This window comes from Dipodomys spectabilis, unplaced genomic scaffold (genome assembly GCF_019054845.1).
Source record: "Dipodomys spectabilis isolate Male_0828 unplaced genomic scaffold, ASM1905484v1 ptg000001l, whole genome shotgun sequence".
Taxonomy (NCBI): Eukaryota; Metazoa; Chordata; class Mammalia; order Rodentia; family Heteromyidae; genus Dipodomys; species Dipodomys spectabilis.
The window spans coordinates 14,595,193-14,620,131 of NW_024870678.1; the positions used below are offsets into that span (position 1 = coordinate 14,595,193).

The following is a 24,939-nucleotide window of genomic DNA, read 5'->3' on the forward strand; positions in this document are numbered from 1 at the left end:
CTTTGCTCAAGGCTAGCACTCTACCACTTGGGCCACCGTGCCGCTTCCAACTTTCCCTGTTTATGTGGTACTGAGGAATTGAACCCAGGGCTTCATGCACGCTAGGCAAGCATTCTACCACTAAGCCACATTCCCAGCCCTCAACTAAACCTTTCTGTGGGGCTGTCTTTGGTGTGTGTGTCCATGCCTGACCTGGCCGTATACAAACAATGCCCCATCTCCCTCCTCATACAATTAGAGAAGCACTGCTTAGAATTCTTAGGTGTCAGAAAGTTGTGATGTGCCTCAAAGGGAAAAAAATCTAATAGACATATGCTTATGTGATTCACGTTAATGAAATCAACCAGAGACAGCCCAGAAAAGTGTCTTGACACAGACACACACATAAAACACCAAGTTACACATGGATCACTCAACAAAGACGTTGGGCTCAAACCTTGCAGGACCCTAACCCTATCTTCACTAGGAGCAATGGTTCAGCACTGTCTATCCACACTCCCTCTCTCCTGGGATCTACGGGTGCTGGTACTTAGCAACTCAGGGTCCATTTGTATGTGGGCCCTTTGGGTGCCTCGGGAGCGCACGGCGGGCGAGGCGCGCGTGCGGCGTGGCCGCCAGGCGGCGCTCGGCCGCCAGCTCTCGGCGCGCGCCGCGCGGTGTGGAGCAGGTGGACTGGAAGGGGCGGAGGTAACCAGAGGCGGCCAGTGGTGGCCGCCCGCCGTCGCCCGCCCACTCGGACGCCGGGCTCGCGACTCGCGCGCGCTGGGAGAGGGCGCGAGCGGCCCGGGCCAGCTGCGTCCCCCCCACCCGCTGCCCTCCGCGCGGCGAAGCGCCGGAGCTTCCGGGCCGCGCTCAGTTCCAAGTCGGGCACCATGGAGGCGCAGGCACAAGGTGAGTGCTCGCCGATCGCCCCCTCCCGCGCCGCCCCCGAGGGTCCGGAGCCCCGGCGCGCGGCGGGCCGCTCTTCTTGCCCCGTCTAACTTTGCACACGGACCAACGGGTTCGGGGCCCTCCCGCGCGCGCCGCGCGGACCCCGGCGGGGCGCCCGACTCAGGGCTGGCGTGGGGCCGGCGGGTGAGCCAGGCGCTGGAGACCCGACCCGACCCGACCCTCCGGCGGCCCGCGGCAGGAAACGCGCCGGGCCCCGCGCTCCTTCTTCCCCCAGCCCATCGCCGCCGCCCCCCACTTCTTCACCCTTGGCGGGCACCCCCCCCCCCCAAACCTGTTGTCCGGGGCGAGAACACGCGCTTCTCTCCATCTCCCTCGTGGAGGAGACCCAGGGAGCGACCCCAGACCCCTGACCTGCCGCAGATTGGCACTTGTTCCCAGGTTTGCTGCGATTCGGAAGCGACCCCCCCCACCTCTCCCACCACCTGAGTCCCCATCTGTCCCAGTGCGCGGGGGGGGGGGGGGGGAGCCCAAGGCCACGGTTGTGCCGCCCCGCCCTCCACTCCCCCCCCCCCCCCCCCCGCACTCCTGGGCTATCCGCAGCGCCTTCGTCTTTGGTCACAGGACAGGCTGGGGTCGGGGAAAACTCTGGGCTCATTCGAGAATGAGAGTAAATGGATGGGGGTAGGGGGGGTCAGAGGTGGGTGTATGTGGAGCCAGAGCCAGGTAAGAAGAAACTGAGTCACAACTCAACCCTGGGGAGCAACCCCCAGGAGTGGGCTGCGGAGTCCAGCCTCAGACACGAATATGGCCACCATTCAACACACTAAGGAATGCTGCGGTGCCTTTCCATATGCATAACAGCATGTCAGAAAGAAGAAGAAGGAAAAAAAGAGGTTCATGACCCAGGGGCAGAAGCAGCCTGAATGAGAGCTTTTTGGCAGAGAGTGCCAGGGCCTGGAGTCACCCAACCGGTTTGCTGCCAGGACTGCCATTGTCTGAACAGCAAGAGCCACACTCACGGGTTCCCTCGGCCAAGGACGATGCCACCCCCAGTGTTTCCCCGGGTTATCTAAACGGGAGAGCGACTGTATTGGGGCAGATTCGGGGACATGGGAAGAGCTGTGGAGATCACTGGGAAGGGTCTTGGAGTGTGAGACGGATTAGACTCCATTTCCAACAGGGTAGAGGAGGCCAAGTGGGCATGCGTACGGCCCAGTGAGCAACGTGGAGGCCAGTAATGGAAAATTACTGAGAGAAAATAGCAGGGGGCACACCTCACAGGAATCTACTTGGAAGCAGGGCCGGGGGGATGATGTGCTGGGGTGGTAGAGGGTGAAGACGCTGGCCACACGTGGAGGATGGCCAGCCTCTGAGACGTGGGAACGGGCGTGGTGGTACACCGACTTCACAGAGGTCTTTGCTGAAGCCTGAGTGTACAAGGAAGTGCACTGGCGAGCCTTAGGAGAAAGGTCAGAAACAGGACTACCATTTTGTCCAAGCAGAGACTCTTTATTTATTGGTTCAGTTCAAAAGCAGAGATTGAATTGGAAGCTTTCACATTTGAAGTCAGGCAGGAACAGCACGAGACTTTCCCATCCTGGCGTGCAGACTAGAGTTCTTGGAGAATCTTACATACATTTATCCCGTGATATTCATGGAGGATTGGTTCCAGCACTGCCATCCCCGGAAGATCCCCATATCCAGGGATGCTCAAGGCTCTTGTATAAAATGGTACAGAATTCACAAAGAACCTACTGGTATCTTCCCATATATTTAAATCTGTGGATTACTTATAACATCTAAGTCAATATAAATGTGATGTAAAAAAATGGTTATCCTGAATTTTCAGGAACTAATGACAATGGGTGGGGGAGGCATCTGTACATATTCAATGTTTTTTCAAGTATTCTTGTCCTGTGGTTGGTTAAACCCAAGAATAAAGACCCTGTAGCTATAGAGAGACAGGTTGGACTAAGTGGACCCTGGCTGACCCAATAGCAATCCAACTGGAATCCCTGGGGCACTGGCTACACTTAAAAACTTCCCAGGTGATTCTACTATTCTATGAAGGCAGAAGAGAATTATAGTAAGTTAAAAAAGAAGACATCTAAAACAACAGATTGGAAATCTCTAATGTCACTGAGTTGCTTTCCTTGTAAGCAAATATTTCAGAGCAATTTTCCTTTGTCAAGCACCACACAAAGAAACACAAAAACAGACTTGCGTTCTGCTTTATAGTACTTACGGTAGAGGAAGATGAACACATCTGTTGGGTGGTTGTAGGACACATGAGAATGTCACATTGCCTAATGTTAATGGTAGGAAATAAGGCCACACAGTGCCACGAGAGCATAAAAGATCCCAGGCCTTGTGGGTGATGCTGAAATAGCACAGGTGCGTTATTGTGTCCCATCTCTGTTCCCAGTGCTTCCTGTGCACTGACTCGTTTCACTTGTACAGTGTCCCAGAAGGTGGACAGAGTTCTCATCCTCATAATGCAGAGAGAATCCCTTATTTACAGCCAAGTGGGTAACGAGTGGAAAGTTAGTGCTGTGAATATCTATTCCTGTTCAAACCCTATGGCTTCCAGAGGAAAAATAAAACTTCCGTCTTCCCCTCCTGCCCTTTGTTACTCTTCCCCTCCACCCCCCCCCCCCATCCTCCTCTTGAGGATGGAACTTTTGTGGGTGGGACAGAGCAAAGGAATGTTGGCTTCTTAGATCCTAAGAGAATCCTGTGATTTCTGAGATGGATGCTGCTAGCTGCCCCAGGGTTTGTTTTAAAATTATCTGGACAGTGGATTGTGTATCTTTTTGCCTCTTTTCTCTCTTTGCCCCTTCATCTAGAGACAAGCAGAGATGTGTCACCATTTTCCACGGTTTTTTGTTGTTGTTGTTGTTTTTTGGGTCTGGTCATGGGGCCTGAGCTCTGGGCCTGGGTGCTGTCCTTCAGCTCTTCAGCTCAAGGCTAGTGTTCTACCACTTGAGCCACAGTGCCACTTCCTGCTTTTTTCTTTTTGCTTATGTGGTGCTGAGGAATCGAACCCAGGGCCTCAGGCATGCAAGCGCTCTACCACTGAGCCACTTTCCCAGCCCTTTCCACATGTTGATTTGCACATAGAAGAGCAGATCCTAGAAATAGTCCCACGAAATCAAATCTGCAAATACATTCTTCAGTTCTGTGAAATAATAGATCCCTAGAAGACGTTCTAGGGAGTGGGTAGATGCAGTACGGGGGGAATGTGAGTGGGGTGACTCGGTGGGAGGGAGCTGGAGGAGACTGGAATGGGCAGTTCACAGGACAGCCTTTCCAGTTGCTCCCCACTGATGCTGAAGAACTTTACTTTCATACTATTAGTGCAGATAGCTCTTTACTTAGGAAGGTTTGACGTAAGGATTTTCAGCTTTAAGGTGATGCAAAAATGGCCACCCATTCAGTAGTGCACTCAGAGTTTTGATCTTTTCCCAGGCTTATGATAACACAGTATGGTTTGAATAGGAAGTGTCCCCCAAAAGGCTCTTGTGTCAAAGGCTTAAACTCTGCCAGTTTGTTCCAGTCATGAAGGAGTGTTTGAATCCTGAAGGCTCTGACCTAATCAATGAACGAATCCATTGATAATTTAATAGCATTATAGGGAGAGGGTAGGAGGTTGGGCCTGGGTGGAAGAAGGTCACTCTGAATATTTTGAAGGGTGTCTTGTCCCTGCCCCCCTCTCTGTCTTGTACTCTGCTTCCCAGCTGCAAAAAGTAAGCACTTTTGCTTTGCCACAAAGCCCTTGATGCCTACTGTGGGGTTTTGCCACAGGTCCACGACAATGGAGCAAGCTCACCTTAGAGTAAAATCTCTGGAACTATGAGCCAAAATAAATCTCTCCTTCCTTTCATTTGCTCTCAAGTATTTTGTGACAGCAATGAGAAACTGACAGTATTCTCTCTGAATGCTGGACAGAGACAGCCAACCACAGCTCCTGTCAGCCACATCATCACGGAGGAAACAGCTGACCCTCTACTGTGAAGGGTTGCTAAGCAATGATGTGTCGTAGATGAGGAGCATTCTCAACTCATGGTATTTTTCAATTTGTGATGGAATTATTGGGCACATTCCTTTACAGTACGTTGGGAAACATCTAGAGGAAGGAGAGTTGCTTGGGGATTTAGCATTTGTTTTGAAACACATGGCAGGTCTTTAAAAATAAAACCTTCTTGATCCTTTAAACTGATATTTTTAGTATTTTATTATTTGACATGAAAATAAGTTTCTTGATGCTTGCCTTCTGCAAAAGCTATAAAGGTAGAAGGAAAAAAAGTCTTTTCATTTAACAACTTGTATCTATTCAATAGTTGTGCTCATTCCTGTCACTGCTGCTACGAACTACCACAAACTTTGTGGCTAAAGAAACAACACAAGTTTATCTCCCAATCGCTGGAGCCCAAAAGTCCAAACCTACTTCGAGTGGGCCAAAGTCAGGGGACTGCAGAGCCCAGCTTCCTGTTGATTCTCTGACAAAGAATCTGCTCCTTGTCCCTTCTACCCCTGGCGGCTGCCATCACCAATCTCTGCTTCAGTGATCACACTTCCTTTTTTTCCTCTGTCTGTGGCTCTCTCTCACGCTCTCTGACTCTGCTTCTCTCTCACAAGAACACTGTGCTTTATATTAAGGGCTCACTTGCCTAATCCAGGTTAATTTTGCCATGTCAAGATCCTTAGCTTACTGTCTGTGAAGACCCCTTTTCCATATGAATTAATATCTACAGGTTTCAGGCCTACCATCCTTGGGGGCAGTCATTCCAACCTACTATAATAGCTAGTTTTTCTATTCACACAATTAACTCCGTATAATCCTCAAAAGTCATAGAATGACATAGATGAATAAATATTGTATTACTCTTACCCATTTGCAAATCCTATCAAAATGGCAGTGTCATATTACCTTTCATTACACTTTGCTCATGGGACCTTTATTTACTCTCAACTTGTTCCAGGAATGCCTGGAGGTACTTTATACAGACATATAAAGCAAAACAATTGAATATAAATTAGAAATAGATGAAAGAAAAGAAACAAGGCTATAAGCAAAATGAATATATCAATATAGAATGAATATAGAAAATACATGCAATTTATAAATAACAAAATGAATGTAGAAATATACAGTTGTATCATTTTTATTAATGCTACATGGAAAGCAAATTCTTACTTTGTAGAGAAAGTATGGTATTTTTGTTACAAAATAATATAGTAATCCTTCCCTCTAATAGCAAAATGTTTAGCCAAGACTCTTAGATTATGGGGATCAGATTTTCCTAGGAAAATTTCTGTTTTACATATTATATTTAGTTTGCAGGCAGTGCAGTCATAAATCTCAACGTATGAAAGCTGGTACACATTTTGATTCATTATTTTAAAGGTATTATTAAGAGTATTCCTAATGTCTTCAAAACTATCTGTAAATACAAATTTTGAAGTAGGTGAAGATATGGACATTTGGTCATACACTTTGTTTCTTATTACTCCAATTTGCAACTCTGAAATGTTGCTTCCAAAATCTTATAAGCAAGAGCTGCTCTGGTGGCCTATGATAAGATTGGCTACTCAGTACGATATGGTAAATAATAAATATTTCAACAAATATTGATTTGCTTAAATATTTCAACACATCTTATTGATTATGATAGTAATAACAAATATTCAACATAGACTCCCTTCTGGGAGCAACAGGGTATCCTCTCCACAGTGCTTGAAATCTTGGAATCAAGGAAAACTGTCTTGATTTTAATCCTATCTTGTTATTTATAATGCATAAGGTCATGAATAAGTTATTGGCTTCTTTGCACCATGTTTTCCCCATTTGTAAAATGGGGGTAATAGTAGCAATGTGCTAAGCTGAAATGAGGATTTGAGGAGATGTTTTTTTAATGCAAGGTGGTGAAATAGAGCCCACCACACAGTAAACACTTCATAAATGTTTACTGTTGCTTTTCTTCACACATGCAAATAACTTTGCCTGCGTTATTTTATTGAAACCTATATCACCACTCTGGGGTAAATATCCTCATTTTTAACTCCTTTGAGTCCAGAGCATCAGCTTAACCATTATATTGCCTCATCTCTCAATGTATCCAACCTTTCCCAAATAATCTTTGTACTCAAAAATGCCTATACACAAGAGGATTAAGGGTTCAGGGCCATCCTGTGCTACATAGCAAATTCAAGCACACAGCCTGCTACACAAAGAGAACATGTCTAAAAGCCAAAAAAGCCAAAAAAGGAAAATGGAAAAAAAAAAAAAAGATGAACTTGACATGGATCATTTTGTCAGGGAGAGACATGGAACAGTTTGTAGTCATCCCTACAAGTAATAACCCCTAGAACTGATGAGATGACACACTTCCACTTCAGTGGGACTTTTAGGGTGATAATTAGAACGAATTCATATTGAGGGTGATAATAACCACATGGGAGTGGGGTTTTTTAAATGCCAGATACCTTGCTATGCACTGTAAAAATCCCATCATCTTATTTAATAAGTACAACACCCTTGCAAGGAATGTAATGTTACTTTCAATTTGGATAAGAAATTTAGATTAGGAAATCTGAATGACAGCATAGTTATATAACTTTCCCATCTCAGACAGCTTAGACATATTGGAACCTGGATTGGAAATGAAAGGGTTTGACTCCAAACCCTGAGATTTTAATTATTACTCTGTACTCTCTCCTTAAATTGATATGCCTAAGCAGTCTGAATGCAGAGTTACAAATAGCAATTACACTATGGTCAAAGAGGTCTTAAAAAGTCAATGTTTAATTGAATTACTCATTACTTAGGTGGGGAGAACCGAGGTCCTGGAATTCAAATGTGATTTCTTATGCCAGAGGCCTTTGAGAATGAGCCTCACCATCGCATGGCAAGTTGGGAGCTGGGGGCTGTATGCTCACTTATACACAGCTAGCTGTCTTTGTTTTGTTTGCAACATGAGGGATTCTGTAAAAGTCACACAGCATGATTTTTTAAAGCACTGTAGAATTTTCCCACAAGCAGGAAAATCCAGATCACATACAGAACCCTTCCAACATATGGCACTCAGGGTTCCTTTGCATACAGTAATCTCAGTATTTTCAAAAGGAAAGTTGCAGAATCGATGTCCTTGTTTCTGGAAAGCAGGATCTGTATTTTGTAGGTGCTGTTTGAAAAGACAAATGACAAGGAATACCTCCCTTGAAAGATTTGTATTGTCTCATGAGCATTATAATTAATTACTTGTTTACATGAACTTGTCTTATTCACTTAGCCATTTTTTTTCAAGCGTATCAGCGTATGATCTACTTGAAGAAGATACCTAATGAAATTGGGGGCGGGGGAGTGAACAGTCAGATGACTTGTACTTCAGCGACCCTAGCAATCGCTGTTAAAACATCATGCTCTCAAGTGGCATGTGCAGAAGGAGGTGTCTGCCGCCACTGGCCTGGCTTACTCTGCAGGTAGGCAGATGGACCATTCCTGCAGTCCTGGATTCCCCCGTGACACCTAGAGCCACTTACCAACTCTCCTCAGCTAAGATGCAATTAAGAATACATGACAGATGACTACAAGATGTAGATTTTTCAAATTTATTATTTTCCTTTCCATTGAATGTTTACCAAATGAAATGTAATTTATTTAAAATATATGCATTATATTAAGAGTTATTGTAAATATACCCCGGAAGGCAGCAGAGCATTTGAATGCATTGGAATTGACTCAAAGGAATCACTGGTTCTTCAAGGAAAGATGCATTTTAAATAGCTTCTCCCAGTGTGGATCATTTATAAATTTGCATTTTAATGACGAGGAAGAGAAATTCCCAGAATAAAAGCACAAATCCACAAGAATTCTCTTACTCACTAGCCTATTACTACTTTCTCAAAAGGCAAAAATGTTGCTCTGCCCAAGGCCAGTGGCTCATGCGTGTAATCCTAGCTACTGAGATCTGAAGATCATGCAGCCAGCTCTGGCAGGAAAGCCCCAAGAATCTTATCTCCAATTAAATACCAGAATGTGGCTCAAGTGGTACAGTGCCAGCCTTGAGCAAATAAGCTGACAGTGCTCAAGCCCTGAGTTCAAGCCCTGATACTCCTCTCCCCCCCCCCCACACACACTGAATGTCACTTGACTATAACCAGATAGTATATTGTACTAAAAAGCATGTAGATGCTATAGATTATCTCCAAAGTTATCTTTCAGTTATTTGTATCTTACAGAAGTTACATATTTCCTGACATATATCTAAAAGATGAATCTTGTTCAAACCCTTGGAAATTGGAAAATGTGTTTTTTTCTTTCAAGAAGAAAATCTTTTTTTTTTTTTGTTATTTGGTCAGTCAATAGCAAGAACCACTTGTCCGTGTCCTTGTCCGGGAACACGGAAGCTGAACTGGTTCATTTGAAAGAAAAAGGCAGTTTGGGATGAGGGGAGTGTGTGGGGGTGGGGGAGTCTCTCCAGTTATCTTAGTTTCTGTGTCTCTGGAAGAATGAGTTGAAAGTAGCAAAAAATAAAAGCTAAAACCTTTGTTGTCTATACATAATGTCAATAAACATCCCATATTGTTACATTTGTTGTTTATCAATGTTTCTAACATTACTACATAAAGAAGCTAGGGAAAGATGATTTCTCTTGCTCAACAGTTCCAGGAGGGATATATAGTCCTGTCTCCTGTTACTTCTCTTTTAATGTCCCAGGCCTCCCATAGTAAGTTCCAAGGTAACCATGCTACCTGAAACATGCTTTTGAAATGATTGACTCTTGCCTGCACCATGAGAGAAGACTGCCTTTTGGCTGCAGGTTAACTGTCTAAGGCTGTGAATTAAACTGACACTAGATTGAGGAGGAAAGGAGGAAAGACTTACAAATGTATTGCTTTTGAAATTTTTACTTTCACCAGCCCATCACAGACAGAATGCTTGCCCCAAGGAGTAGAGAGATTTGAGAGTTTATTAACTATCATTACTAGAGGAAAGAGCAAGATTGGGAGAAGGAAATGACTTTTCATTTTAAAACCAAATGGGCTCTTTGGAGAAATGAATGGTTAAGATGCCATAGTTGGTAACAATATCTAGGAGAGAAGAGTTTTGAGAATTTAGTTCCTTTGGGCTGAGGAATGCTTTCAGGCAGATGAGGGATTTCAGCCACTAAAATACCATCAGCTCAAAATCATTCTTAAAATGGAGTGGCATATTTGGGGGTAGCCTATCCTGATTGCTTTCAGCACTCACCACTTGTTTATTTTTTCTTTTTACTGGATACATGAAAGCCATTACCACCAGGAAAAGCAATATCTATTGTTGGACTGCTGTTTATCTGGCATGATTCCAATCATTAATATGCAGCTCCATCAGATCCTCGTGGCCCATTCTCAACAACACCCTCCCTCAAAAAAGAAGCATATTCTTAGGATTAGGGTATACTGTATTGTTCAGATAGTTTAGAGGATGTATAGAAATAACTGCTCACTCAGAATTTTTGTAAAATGTGTTTTTTGCAGAAGCTATGAGGGGGCTGTCTATTGGAAAGCAAGCAATTGGCTCATGAAATGCTCAACACTTATACTTTATAGATTGTTGTATACAGGAGAGAATCCTGAGACCCTGGGAAATATTTTAGTATTGTGTTAATTACTTTTTGTTGCTGAGACAGAATATCTGTATGACCCAACTGAAAAGGAGGAAAGATTTACCTTGGCTCATCATTTCAGAAAGTTCAATACCTTGTTCCTAGACCTGGGGCAAGGCAGAAACATCATGGTAGAAGGGCTTGGAGGAGGAAAGCTGCTCACCTCCTAGCAGCCGGAAGCCAGGGGAGCAATGAGAAGGGGCCAGTGGCAAGGCATACACTGAAGATACATCCTCAGTGACTTACTTCTCCCAACCAAACCCCACTTCCTCATGAGCCGTTTATTATGAACTCATCAGTAGATGAATCAGCTGATGAAGTTAGTACCCTAAAGATCCAATGGCCTCTCCACTAGTGCCACTAGCTGGGCACCAAACTTCTAACTTATGAGCCTTTCTGGGGAGATACTTCATAGCAAACTATAACAGGGTAGGGAATTTGTGAGCACTCTGTTTACAAACACAGTCGTACATACTGGAAAAGTAAATCGTGTTTAAGGAAAACAATGGCGCTGAATACCAGTAAACAGAGGTAGAGCACTGATGTGAAACGATATACAAACATATATTTGAAAAGAATTTGAGCCACAGTGTTTTTGTTTTTCTATGTTGACTTATATATTTAATTATGAAGTTACTGCTCTGTTTCCTTAATGGAGATGATGAAATAGATCAATGATATCAAGCCCTAACATTTTATATCTTATCCCAAATCTTTCAGTTAGATGCAACTCCAACTTGAGGCCTTTGTTAGTGGAGCACAAACCTTTTTGTAACTAACTTCATCTCATAGTTCGCGCACTCACCATTACTCTGGCTTGTTTGTAATGAGCCAAGAATCCACAATACATGAGAGTACAGAAACAACTGCATTTTGAAGTTTTGACTTCAGAAACACAAACAACTCAGCACCAGTGAGTTCTGTTTATCTATCTAGTCCCACAGGGACTCAGGCCTCTTTCCCTTCTGATGGTGTCCTGGGACCTCCTGCCAGAGCTCTCCTCTCCTCTCAGGACCCGTCTTCTCATATAGTGAACGGCTTCTCCCTTTGCAGCATTGACTTCTGTCTTCAGATCATTGTCTGTTCTTTTTGCCTTTTCCCCAAGGTTGAGAGAAAATAAATATTTCATTGTATCAGGACCTGTCTTGTATGCTGGAGACATACTAATCCCATGTAATTGCTTTGGATTTAGTGCCATTCAGTCTGGAGAAACAGATCAGTACTTACTTGCTTTCCCTTTTGCTCTTTTCCTCACTCCCTTCTTCATCCCTCTCTTCCTCTCTCTGTCCTTCAACATTCCAAATGCTGGGGCAGTCGACATTTTAGCTGACTGTTGGTGTTACTTGGGTGGTTCACATATGTGTGTGATATGTCATATATATATATATTACATCATTTGTATGTCATATATATACATCATATACATCATATGTATATATAGATAGATATAGATATAAATATATCTAACACTGAACTCAACACTTAGCACTTAGGGATGTCTGGCTTTGTTCACACACAGAGTGGTGGAAATGGGGCTGCCCAGGTGGGTTCTGTGATGACTGAGTTTGGTAAGACGTGTAAAATCCTCGTGATGGTGTTTGAGTGCTGTTATAGCAATGAAAAAGAAAAGTGATTCCTTTAATAAGTTCTCATTAAACCTGCATTGAGCAGTCCCTGTGCCAGGCTCTGGAGTGGGTGTTGGGGAACAGATGTGAACACATTAAAATCCTTCCTTGGTGAGCTTACTCTCCTATTTTTGTTGGAGCAGTTAGGGGGTCAAGCTTGCTTTGCTATTTTAAACATATTCACTTACCAAAAATTCTTTGGATTTTCATACACTATCTACCATAAAACTAAAAATAACTTTCTGGAGCTAAGGAAAGACAAGTTGGTTGAAGCTAGAAAGAAATATATTAGTTGATGGAATTTGGACATCTAGCCCACATCCAAAATTCTTTCTGAGCATGAATTTATCACTTCTTGGCCATTTTGTTAAGATCAGGTATAGTATTTGAAATATAACTTTTACCTATTAAATCACACTGAAAGTTTGCTAAGAGAACAATGAGGAAGAGCAAGTATATTCAATGTTTGGCTCACATTTCATTGTCTCTCCTAACAGTCTAATCAGCCAAGAGGCGGCAATGTCAGCAGTGTTTATCTTTTCAATTAGCCTATCTACTTTCTGGTCTCTTAAGGCTTGGATATGATAATAGTGCGGGCTTACAGAAGACGTGCACAGTCTGTGGAGAAAGGTGAATGTTCTGGGTTGCAGGACTTGATCATCCTGGTGTCTGTTGCTTAGCAGCATGCTGGAGTCTCTGTATATTCTGAGAAGTTCCTAAGGACAAATAAAGAGCTAGCTCTGCTGAAATTAGATGATGTTTCAAAAGCTAATTAAGGCGTAAGTGAAAACTTTTAATATATACAGATGTGTGTATGCAAACATGTATAGATGCATATTACATACATATGTATATTTTAAATTATTCTGCCTTTCTTTCTATCACTCTATTGCATTTTATACTATATAATTATTTCTTTCTTTTCCTCATATCTAGCAAATAATCTCTGTGAGGGAGGGCAGGGAATTTGGTTGTTAAATCCTCAGTGTGAATGGTTGATGGGAGAGATCTATAAATACTTCCTGGGAAAGCAATAAATGAATTGATTAATGAATGAGTGATGTCAAGTGAAAGTAGCAGTCTATGTAATTCTGTCAGAAGGTAAGAGCAGATAAACCTTTCAGTTTTTTGAGAAATGAATTCTATCTTAAAATGTTTATCATAATTTCTTATAAGAACTCCTAAAATGAAAGCAGTGTTAGAGTGATATTAATGTTGTCCCCATTGATGAAATTCTGAAGAGATTAGGCGTTGAGGTATATCAACATAGAGGGAGAAGCTGACGTAGAAGTTGCTTCTAAGAAAAGGAGAGTGAGGGAAGTATGGAGCGGGGCAGATATAGGCTGGAAAGGATCCACAAAGAGTGAGCCTTAGAGGGGGAGAGAGAGAGAGAGAGAGAGAGAGAGAGATGCATGGGAACTGAAACAAGAAACCTAAAACAAGAGATGCCAACTCTTGATTTTCCTTATGATATCACTAGTAAATTCTACCTAGCTTGTCTAAATTTTTGTGTTATGGGAGTTTTAGAACTGAAGTCACTGGATAGCTAATAGATGTTTTCCAAGCACATAGGTATTTAGGTATTTTCCCCTATCTCCATGAAACAAACTCCAAGGAAACTCAGTGATTAGAGTGTGAGATGTATAAAAGAGCCACATGTTTTGCCTGTCCGTGTTTTCCTGGCTGTCTCGGTTGCAGAGGTTCTAACAGCAGAAGATTGAAGGAAGGAGAGGACCCAGACTTACAAGGAGTACAGTTTGCCCGGATAGCTGAGTTTCAGTGCAGTTTGGCAACACCTGTTAAAATTATTTTAACCAAGCACATTAGTTTCATGGCTAGAAATAAAAGCTATAATAATTTAAGATCATATTCATCTATCTTGCACATCTGGCAATACAATTTTACTTCACTACTTTTGTAGAGTTTATATTCTGTATGTTGCAAGAAGTTATTGGATTAAACTTGTAAAATGCCAGTTTCCTTCCTTGACTGGGTTAGCTCCCAAAGTCCTCACTGATAAATAGTCTGCTGGAGTTTGAAATATTGATGATTGCTAATCCATTCATCTCCACATTTCTCGGACCTTTCAATAGAGCATACTTTTAGCTTTGTTAATATTTTTTTCAGCAGGGGAAAATTGCCTACAGAAATAACACAATATGTGGGCATTCTTTCAGTCTCATAGAATTCAGAATGGATTCCATAAAATGCATATTTGAGTTATTAGCTTGTGGTTGTAACAGCTCATTTTCAAGTAAGGTGTCAAGAAAAGTCTCAATACAAATAGATATAATAATTCCCACAATCACCTGGGTTTTTTCTCAGGTCTTAGATAGACAACAACACTATGCTATTGAACTGTCTGTGGCATGAAACTGCATCCAGTGAAACCTACTGATTTCTTTACCCTTAGAAGTATTGTTCCTTCACACCGTGAAAAAAAAAAATCCATTCTTGGTCAGTGTTGTTGGCTCTGTCACCGTTGGCTATTTTTTTCTGACTTCACATTTTCCAGACCCACTTCTGCTTTCCAGTGTTAGAGAGCTGGCTGATGTGGTATCTGTCTACCTCATTTTGATCTCTCCAGTCCCATCTATGTTACTCCTGGTGATCTTCTGACTTCCACACTGGAAGCAGTCATTTTCTCATCCCTCACTGACTTTTGGACCTGTTTTCTGTCCTTAAGGCCCAGTGTTGTAACTTAGAGTGAGAAGAGACTCAACATTTTGTGAAGGAAGGCAGTGAGGGGTTAGGTCATTGGCATAGGCTAGTATGGTAACACTAGAAGAACTGGGGTTGTCCTCACCAGAGACCCAGTGGTCCTTTCTCTTCACAAACAGTTCTTCATGTCATGATCTGTAGCACAGAGTAACTATTCACTGTGTGTCTTGTTGAACAGACTATTTGGGGGGTTATTTTACATATCAAATATTAACATTTTCAGACTCAAAATGGCAGATACTTCTAATCTGACATCTTGCCCTGCTTTTCTCACCTTTAAAAGTATTTTTGGATAATATGATATACAGATTGTGTTATTACCTGACATATGCATTTAGCTAATACAATTTTCTATGTCATATCTAAGCATCTGTTACTAAATGACCAATATTTCCAGTACTTAAAATTCATACATCTTTCCATTCAATATGTAACTACAATGAATTTATTTAAATTTTTCTTAACGTTTCACTATTGCTAACAAATTAAGATTTTCACTTTAAATCACAAGTTTAAATTAATTACTTAATTGAATATTTTAAATTGCGATTATAAGTAATGGTCTCTCTATAGGCCAGATTCACTCACATATAATGTAAAACATTCAATGCTTTTCAACAGCAACACTAGTTCTTTGGTTTTGATTCATTTTTTTCTTCATTCAATAATTATCTACATTATCTGTGTACCAGGCAATCAATACTTAGAGAAACACTAGCAAAGAAAATGAAAATTTCTGGCTTTATGAAGCTAGCGTGTTAGAGAAGAGGCAAAGTCAATGAAAAGTTAGCAAAACATGTAGTATGCACGTTTTTGGTAAAGCTAGGAAGATAAAGGTGATAGAGAAGGATGGGTATTGTATATGGGAGAGTAGTAGAGTGATGGTTGTGGGTGACTCCGCTTCTTCCTAGTGAAGACTTTATCAGTTAATTTATTTTTCAACAGAGAGTTGCTACCTTGTCAGTACACCTGAGGTTACATGAGGACTATGTCCCCACCAGTGCATTATCTGAGCTTACAATTACTCTGTCCTCATCTCTAAAGAGAAACTGGAAGCCCTCACATCACTTCAAGGATGTTAAAGTCCTGTATATATTAACCTTGATTTAACCCTGACAGCCATCAAATGCCTCCTTTTTCCTCTATCTTTATAAATAATGCTGCACCGGCCCAAGTTTATTCCTGTATCCTATAAATGCTACTTCATCATACAGTGTTGTAACTTATAGTGGTTTATGGAGAGAAAGTGGGAGGGAGGGAAGGAAAGAAAAGAAGTGCAGGCGTATACTGTTACAGTTTCAAAGACAAATTTATTTGAAAGTCAGTAATTTCCCAGAATTACCTACCACCTGCTGTGGTTAATTGGACATACTTAATGCTGTATGTGGTTTATGACGTCTTTTGAAATTGGTGCTGGAGATGGAAGCCAGAACTTCACACATGCTGAGCACATGCTCTATCACTGAGCTACACATCCACCCTAACACTTTTTTTTCAGAAAAATATTACTTTAATTTTGAAGGTCCTGATACGTAAGTATTTGCAAATACAATGTGCTACATGATTTTTCAATACACGTGTACTATATGTTTAAGAACTAGCTGTTTCTTGATCAAAGAACATAAAGAAAATGGTTAATTACCCTATTCTGGGATTTCAACTTACACAAGAAAATGTGAAGTGGACTGTTTATTCTGTGTAAACCACTTGATTCCTGGTCCTTTTGAATGATCTATGGAGGTATCAAGAATGTTTTCTATTTTCTTGCTCAGAGTACTTTTAAATAAAGGAACACAATCACACCAGCTTCCTGTTCTGAGGACCCACAGAGTAGCAGCCAAATGACTTGCTATTACCATAATAGCCCTTTGTAACTGTCAAAGCCTTTTCAATACATCTAATTGTGAGAACTTACAGTATTTTCTGGTGCTGTACTGGAGGCTGGTGGTGTTTTTACACAGATTACATAGCCAGAACTGGAAGAGGGAGAAACAATGATTAATTATAAACTTAGAAGTGAGATTCAAGCTAACTGTGTGATTTTTCTCTTTAAGATTTGGAAAAAGTGAAAATATTGTGACAATGAACTCAGTGACATATATATGATGTCTTAATTAATTTATTTGCTATGGTAATTAATTTACAGTAAAGAATGGAGTGGTAAATCTGGTGTGATTTAAATGATTAAAACAGGGAATTATCTCAAAATCAAATTTTTGAAAGACTTCAGGTGAGACTAAAAAGTGTCTTTTTAGGACTTAGGAATGACCAAGTGAATTGAATAATCTATAAGAACAAAAAATCGTATAGACCAGTATTCAATGAAGTACTAAGGGGGCTGGGAAGGTGGCTCAGTGATAGAGTGCTTGCCTTGTATGTATGAGGCCCTGGGTTTGATTTTTCAGCACCACATAAGCAGAAAGAGCCGGAAGTGGCGCCGTTGCTCATCTAGTAGAGCGCTAGCCTTGAGCTGAAGAGCTGAGGGGACAGTGCCCAGGCCCAGAGTTCTGGCCTCATGACTGGCAAAATAAATAAATAAATAAATAAAGTACTAAGGTTGTTGAGGAGTTCAACAATGGTTTCAAGAGGCACATGAGCTATTTTCTTTGGTATGTGCATGCTGTTTCTTAGAATACAGAGAAAGGAAACCAAAGTAAGACTTCACTAACATCAGGAGATTTCAATATTAAATTGTGAAACCATAATGAATCTTGACTAGTTAATCCTGGTGCCTAAATAGAAATATATGTGTTGCATAATAAAAATTATGGTCACAAACATTTGTGAGCATCCTCAGTGTGCAAGGCAATGTCTAGATTCTGGGGATGCAATGATGGATGGTAGAATATGTCAACACAGATAACTGTAGAAATTCAGACTTTCTCCATTTTACCTGAGTACTGAATGAGCCAAGGATCTTGGGAAATGTCTTTCTTCTCCTAGGATTTTCCTGTAGAACTGGTAGAGTTAGTACTAGTTGCTGCACTGAATTCCAGCGACTACAGACTATCTGGACCAATAACATGATTCTAGAGCATCTGAACCTAACTAGGAAGGTTTCTTTGGACTATCTTATCCCAGATATCTTCTGTCAGTATCACCCCTTTGGGTCAATTCTTATGAACAAGGCTGTCTCAAAGACTCTCCCATTTTTGCAGAACTTGGCAGAAGCCGTACTTTCTAGAAACTAGTCACTTAGGAGGGCAGGTCGGCATATATATTGACCTGCAAATGAGTGTTACTTGGCTGGATGCACTTACAGCAAGAGCACCCAGAGGCCCTGGTGAAGTATGCAGATGCTGGAGAAAGTGACACAGTATAGTGTCACTTTTCATGATGTTCAGAGACAAGCTACCTTTTCCAGGAGTCGTGAGCTGAAGTCGTGAGCCAAGTGTCGTGGGAGTTGCATTTTTTTAGGGCACATAAGGTGCAGATGAGTGGTTCCCCACTCTAATAGTAGCAGAGGAGTGTTGAGGAGGTGGTTTTTGAAAGCTGGTTGAAGGTAGACAGGGAGTGAAGCTGCCATCTGGCTTGCGATGATGTTCCAGGCTTGGGTAGAGACTGTTAAAGTAGCCTTTGCTTCTAGAGTACACTGTATGACAGACAGTAAGTCACCTTGATTGATGAAAGCTGAGGAACTCAGGATGTTAGAAGCCTTGGATTGGCTATTGGATATCATGGTCCTTCCAACTTCCAGGCTTTGGAACCTGGACAGTGGCTAAGTATGCATTGCCATATAAAACTTTAATTTCCAAAAGACAGCTACATATGAGTGATGGCACCTCCATTTTACAGGTGAGTAAATAGAGACCTAGAGAATTTAAGTAACCTATGGGCCAAGTATTCAAAACTTATGGTGTGTTTATATATTCTGTGCATGAATCCCCACATATATGGTAAAGATTAAAGACACATGAATTATTGTCTTTGGATTCTCTTATGATAAGCACAGTTTTCTCTGAATGGTGAAAACAAACACAAAGACAGATTCTCCTCTTTTGAGGAGTTTCCAATATAACCAATATGTATATAACAAATAGAAATGAAAAGAACATAGCAATGAAAAGGATGTTGGGAAAACACTATTAAAAGAGCATGAAGGAAACTGAACCAGGCAGATTCCAGGGTGATTGTCCTGAGACATGCCATCCAGAATTCTTTGCAGGGCTGTGCTTGGAGCCACGTTAGTAGTTAGAAGTGGCAGGAGATACATATTTGAATGAAGCATAGCTAGATAAAGAGAGCTCAGGGAAGTTCCCTGAATAGAAGCAATGATGTAGTTGATATTTTCTGTGTGACTCCACTGAAAGAGCTGAAGGAAGTTCTTGCGATAAAAATGAACGAAGCATCATTGGATTGTCTGAGAATAAATTTGGAAAACATTTATAAAATCCGTGAAAGTGACTAATATGGAACTAGAAGACAGCAGAGCTGATTGAAGGTAGAAATGGAAGGAACCTGCCATTAACAGTCTTTTCTCTGCAAAGCCCAGTTCCTGGCAACTTGATTGACACTCATGTTGATTCATTCTAATTAGATAATGATAGTGATGAGGAACGTGTAATAAGAACTAAGTACCAATTCTTGATATGGAAGAGACAAACTAAAAGGAAAACTTAATCGAAAATTCGAAGTACTAAATTATTATTGCAGTAATACCAAAAAGTTCTATGGGTAGAAATGGAAACTTTCTGTTGCTCAGGCTCAGGTTGCAGAGAACAGAATTCACCCATTGATTTTAAACAAGAAGGATTTGCAACAAGCCAAGCTAAATGACCTCAGAATCATTGTGTGGTAGAAGTAGTAGACTTTAGACTTTCGTGACCAAATGCCAAAGATACTCCTCTGAATTGGGTCCCCTGTTGCTGCTGCCACAGCTGGTAACTGAGGAGCTACTAGCATTGGTGAGCCTGTGGTGCCAAGCGGCAGCTCCTGCCATTGGCTGTATGGGCACTGCAAAATGGATGGGCTGCTTCTTGCATTTTGACACTGTGAAATTAGGAAGCAAACCACAGAGAGCTCAGCCACAGAAAGACAGGCAAAGCCACTAATGCCTCACTAGCCTGTGGCAAAGCAGAAATGGCTATTATCTCACAAATCTCTTTAGAAGACATCTCTTTGACCAGATCAATGTGAGGTGTGAGCCTCTGGCTCTAAGAGGTTAGCTCCCAGGATGTGGTGGTCCGGGAAGATAGGAGGAAGAGGGATTCTCAGCTTATGTCCTGCACCAGGAAACTGGAAGCAGTACAGCAATAATGTCTGTCTGTAGAGAAGAGATAGTTGGTGTTTCGTTCAAATAGAATAAGTTTTTTTGATATTTCTATTAGACAATTTGTTTTCAAATATTCTAATCCACTGATTTGTGAAGGGAAAGCAACAACTTTGAAATCAACAAGAGAAAAAGAGGACGTGAACAGAAATTTGATCAAGCCAGCTAAATAGTAAAGAAAACAAAGTCAAGTAAATTGGAATATAAAAGTGTTTTTAAAAGTTTTAAAAAAGTACTATACATCATTATTACATCAAAATGTAAAAGGATTAATACCTGTGTGTAGAACAGGGATTTAAATTAGGGCCTCACCTATGCTAGGCAAGTGCTATACCACTTGAACCACTCCCTGGGTCTTTTTTTTAAGGTATTTTCAGATCAAATCTCAAGTTTTTGCCCCATTGATATATCAACTATCTAGGTTTACAAAACATGTAATACCAAGTTAGGCTACAATAAAAATCCTTTAAGCAGCATATATTTAGAGTTGGAAGAGTAAAAACACAGCTTAAAAAACACACACAAGACAAAGAAAAGGCACAAGTAGAAATAATTTATATTGGAAAGAAGCCATAAAGTAATAAACAGAGGCACAGTTTGTAAAGTAGTAAGCTTGTATGGCCATCTAGCATTCTGCCACAGATAAATAACCTGAATCAATCACAGTGACAGGAAGAGCTGGCCATTAATCACCTTTTATAGTGATATATTTAAATTAGTAAGTATTCAGTAAGGGCAGAGAAACCTTGAGGACTCAATGTACAAACTAATTCTATCAAGTCTCTATTTTAAAATGACAGATTCTATGTCCTTCCTTTAGTTTCCTTAACATGAAACTTAGGAAAATTAGTTGAAACTTGGACCAAATAACAGCTCAAAACTTCCAAGAGCTTTCATAGACTACATTCCATAATTATTGCCAACATGAGTAGAAATAAATATTAAAATACAATTCAAAAATTTTAACAATTTGGAAATTACAAAACATACTTGGTCCAGACATAAAATCAACCTGAGTTTTGGAACCGTGTAGAAAACAGGAGAGTACTGAAAAGTCTCTGAGACATAGAGAGATTGTAGAGAATAAAAGGTAATACTTAAGAAGATAGAAATAAATTGCATAATGTGTTTCTAACGCATTTATAAGATTATCTCTTTGTTGCTTTGTATGTCCCTCCCCCACAGTATAACCCCTGCTTTCACTGTATTTGATGTCAGTATAACTTGTGGAGAAGATGGGGAAAAACCAGTTGTTTAAGGATACAGGTGGACCTGTTGCAACAATGAGAAGTACAAGTTGACATGTCCAAAAGGAGCTTTACAACATGGGTGCGGGGGGAGGGGGAGGGAAGGGGGGGGAAGGAGAAGGATTGGGATTGGGGGGGGAGGGGGGAGGCTGGGAAGGGATGTGAAGGGTAAACCAAAGGAGGAGGCTGCAATGCTTGGTAAGAAATGTACACATTATCCTGCCCATGTAATTGTAACCCCTCTGTACAGCATGTTCACAAATAAAATTAAATTAAATTAAAAATAAATAAATAAATAAAAGAAATAAATTGCATATAGTTTGATGATGCAGATAGATTGAGGCACACTAATAAACCAAAAGAAAAAAGCTAGTAATAAAAAAACAATAGAAGACAAATTTAAAATGGTGGAAGCAAAGAGTTGTGAAAATAAATAGCACAAAGAAAAATAGGAGAAATCATAGATAATTTAAAATTAATTTTTGAATATACAGGCCCCTTATAAATGTATTTCAAAAAAAGCTAGAAATGAAAAAGAGAAATGTTAAAATTCAGAAAAAATTTAACAGCTTAAAAAATACCATGTATACTTTTTTTGAGAGTAAAATTTAATGTAGATCCAAGGACTGACAACGTTTTTTTCTGCAAAGATCAGAGAGTAAATATTTTAGGATTTAGGGACCCCACAGTGTGTGTTTAGTGGAGTAGAGTGGAGTAGACTCCACTCTGTCATAGTAAAAAAGCAGCTTGTAGACATTAGAAAAGCAAATGTGTGTAGTTGCATAAATATAACTCTTTTTTTAAACAGAAGTATACTGACAGCAGGTTGAATTTTGCCAAGAAACAAGCCTAAGCAGAACTCTGAACCAGAGGAAACAACAAAATATAAACAACCAAAATGGAACCAAGGAGATAATAAAACTTCAGAAGAATTGATAATTATATAATTGTAGTGGAATTTGAAGCCAACTGAAGGTAGTTTGAAATTGGATTTAGTATTGTTTATTCACTAAAGGGGAATAACTTGTAATGGTGGACAAAGCATTGTTATAAAAACAACTGGAAGGTATTTCCTTTGATCAGTTAGTGTGTCATAAGTCACATTCATCAAAACAGTGTGGAATTGATACCATAGATAACTGTGCACAATAGAGTGCAAAGACCTTAAATTTTGCTACAATTTAGTGCATGAAATCCCATGGGAAAGAGGCCTTACTTAATAAATGAGTGTTTGAAAAATATACAGTTTGATTTTCATCATGTACTTCATAAAATTAATTTTTTAAGTTTTTTATTGTGTGAAAATACTGTACAGAGGGGTTATAGTTACATGAACAAGGTAATGAGTACATTTCTTACCTAGTATTGTTGTCTCTTCTTTTGTTTTTCCCCTACCATCCCTTCCCTCTCTCCTTCACAACTATACCCCCCTCCCCCCGGCCTAAATTGTAAAGTGCATTTTTGAACATAGTGTCTTCTATATCTCATTGTTGCAGTGGGTCAACCTGTATCCCTATTTAAACATTTTGCTTTTTCCCTTCCCCTCCCCAAATTATACCAACATCAAATACGGTGAGAACAGGGGTTATACCATGGGGGAGGGACATACAAAGCCACAGAAAAATCACAGTACCCTGTAAATATGTTAGAAACAATAGCAAGAAAGAAAATACCGCTTGTGTTCCTATCTTGGGGTTCATTTTGCTTTACTTCATCTTATCTGGTCATATGTATATAGCTTTTGACTGGCCAATAGACACATGAAGAAATGCTCAACCTCTCTAGCCATAAAAGAAATGAAAATCAAAACAACATGGAGATTCCATCTTACCCCAGTTAGAATGGCTAAAATCAAGAACTCTAATAACAACAGATGTTGGAGGGGATGTGGACAGAAGGGAACCCTACTGCATTGTTGGTGGGAATGTAAACTTGTTCAACCACTTTGGAAAATAGTATGGAGGTTCCTCAAAAGACTCTACATAGAGCTCCCCTATGACCCAGCAATCCCACTTTTGGGCGTTTACCCAAATGATCACAAACAATACCACACTAAAGCTACCAGTACAACTATGTTTATTGCAGCATTATTCACCATAGCTAAGATATGGAACCAACCCAGATGCCCCTCAGTAGATGAATGGATCAAGAAAATGTGAGATATATATATATATATATGTATATATATATATATATATATATGTACATACACACGCACACACACACACACACACACACAATGGAATTCTGTGCCTCCATCAGAAAGAATGACATCACCCCATTTGTTAGGAAATGGAAAGACTTGGAAAAAATTTTATTAGTGAAGTAAGCCATGCCCAAAGAAACATAGGTCCCATGGTTCCCCTTATTTACATAAAATTAATTTTCAATGAATCAAAATACTAAATATGAAAATAATATAAGTATGAATGGAAAAATGAGATGATTGTATGTAATGTAGTTATCAAATAGCAGGGGATGCAGAGATACAAGAGAAAAAGAAAGAGATATGTTATTCTACATAAAATTTATGTCAAATCAAATTCAACAGACAGTTGCTGGGAGAAAGGTTTTCATCACATATTTAGTAGTTTTAACATCAATACAATATGAAAACATCTACTAATTTGATATACCAATAGAAAATAGCAAATAGGTAGAATGGGCAATTTATAGAAGAGCAAATGCAACTGTAATACAATCATCTTTTCATGATTCTTAAGTTAGGTATTCTAAGGAAATTCACATTTCAGCAGATTTAATTCAGATTTAATGTGTAAGCAAAAAATTAAGTATAATAATTCCAATTGCTATAAAGATGGAGAAAGAGAAATGCAACATATTGCAGGCAAAAGTGGAATTGTGATTATTTATTTGGAAAATTACTGGGCAGCATCTATTAATTTAAAGTTTTTCTCTTGAAACTTTTGAAAAACTAAAAGTACATTTTGTAAAAATACAAGCGGAAAGAGTATTCACTCTATCACTGATTATACAAAGCACATAATCCTCAGAAAAAATCTAAAGTAGAAAATCTATCAAAAGGGCAATATGTGAAAAAGGACAAAATATGAATGCATGCAAGTTTTGGCTGTAGTGAGATAGTCAGCAGCCATTGTCGAGAATGAGATATAGCTGAGACATTTGGTACATGTATTCAATTCAAATTGATAAGTGAGAATAGCAAGATGGAGAGGATGTGTAGAAATGTACTGTTTTTGTCAAACAGTAACCAAGAAGTCCACCTATGTATGTAATTATGAACTGAGTGTATATATTCACATATGCATATATACATGTATGTATACACATGTACATCTGCACATTGCCAAGAAACGAAGCATTTATAATCCTCATCCAGAACCTGTACTTTACTTCTTCAGAGAGAACATCATGCATGTAATCACTCTCAAATACTAGAACTGAAACCAAGGTCTTTCAGCATTAAGAAACCAAGGTCAGAGAGACAGATTCAGAGAGCATTTACACTGAAGAATCATTAGTAGAGATCTTGATTGGTAAGTTTCCATTGAGAA

The 24,939-nt window shown here is 40.2% G+C and overlaps 1 protein-coding gene across 5 annotated transcripts in view; it reads left to right on the forward strand.

The window, feature by feature from the left end:
* The first annotated feature begins 729 nt into the window (after positions 1-729).
* Tpd52l1 (TPD52 like 1) overlaps positions 730-24,939 on the forward strand; it is an 84,249-nt gene continuing 60,039 nt past the window's right edge. For 2 of the 5 annotated variants that reach the window (XM_042698211.1, XM_042698299.1), the window contains exon 1: positions 731-891. In XM_042698211.1, coding sequence (XP_042554145.1) covers positions 873-891 — 19 coding nt within the window. In that variant the 5' untranslated portion in view covers positions 731-872. Of the gene's footprint in view, positions 892-24,939 lie in introns of all 5 variants that reach the window. The other 3 variants (XM_042698376.1, XM_042698457.1, XM_042698516.1) reach the window with 3 other exon arrangements.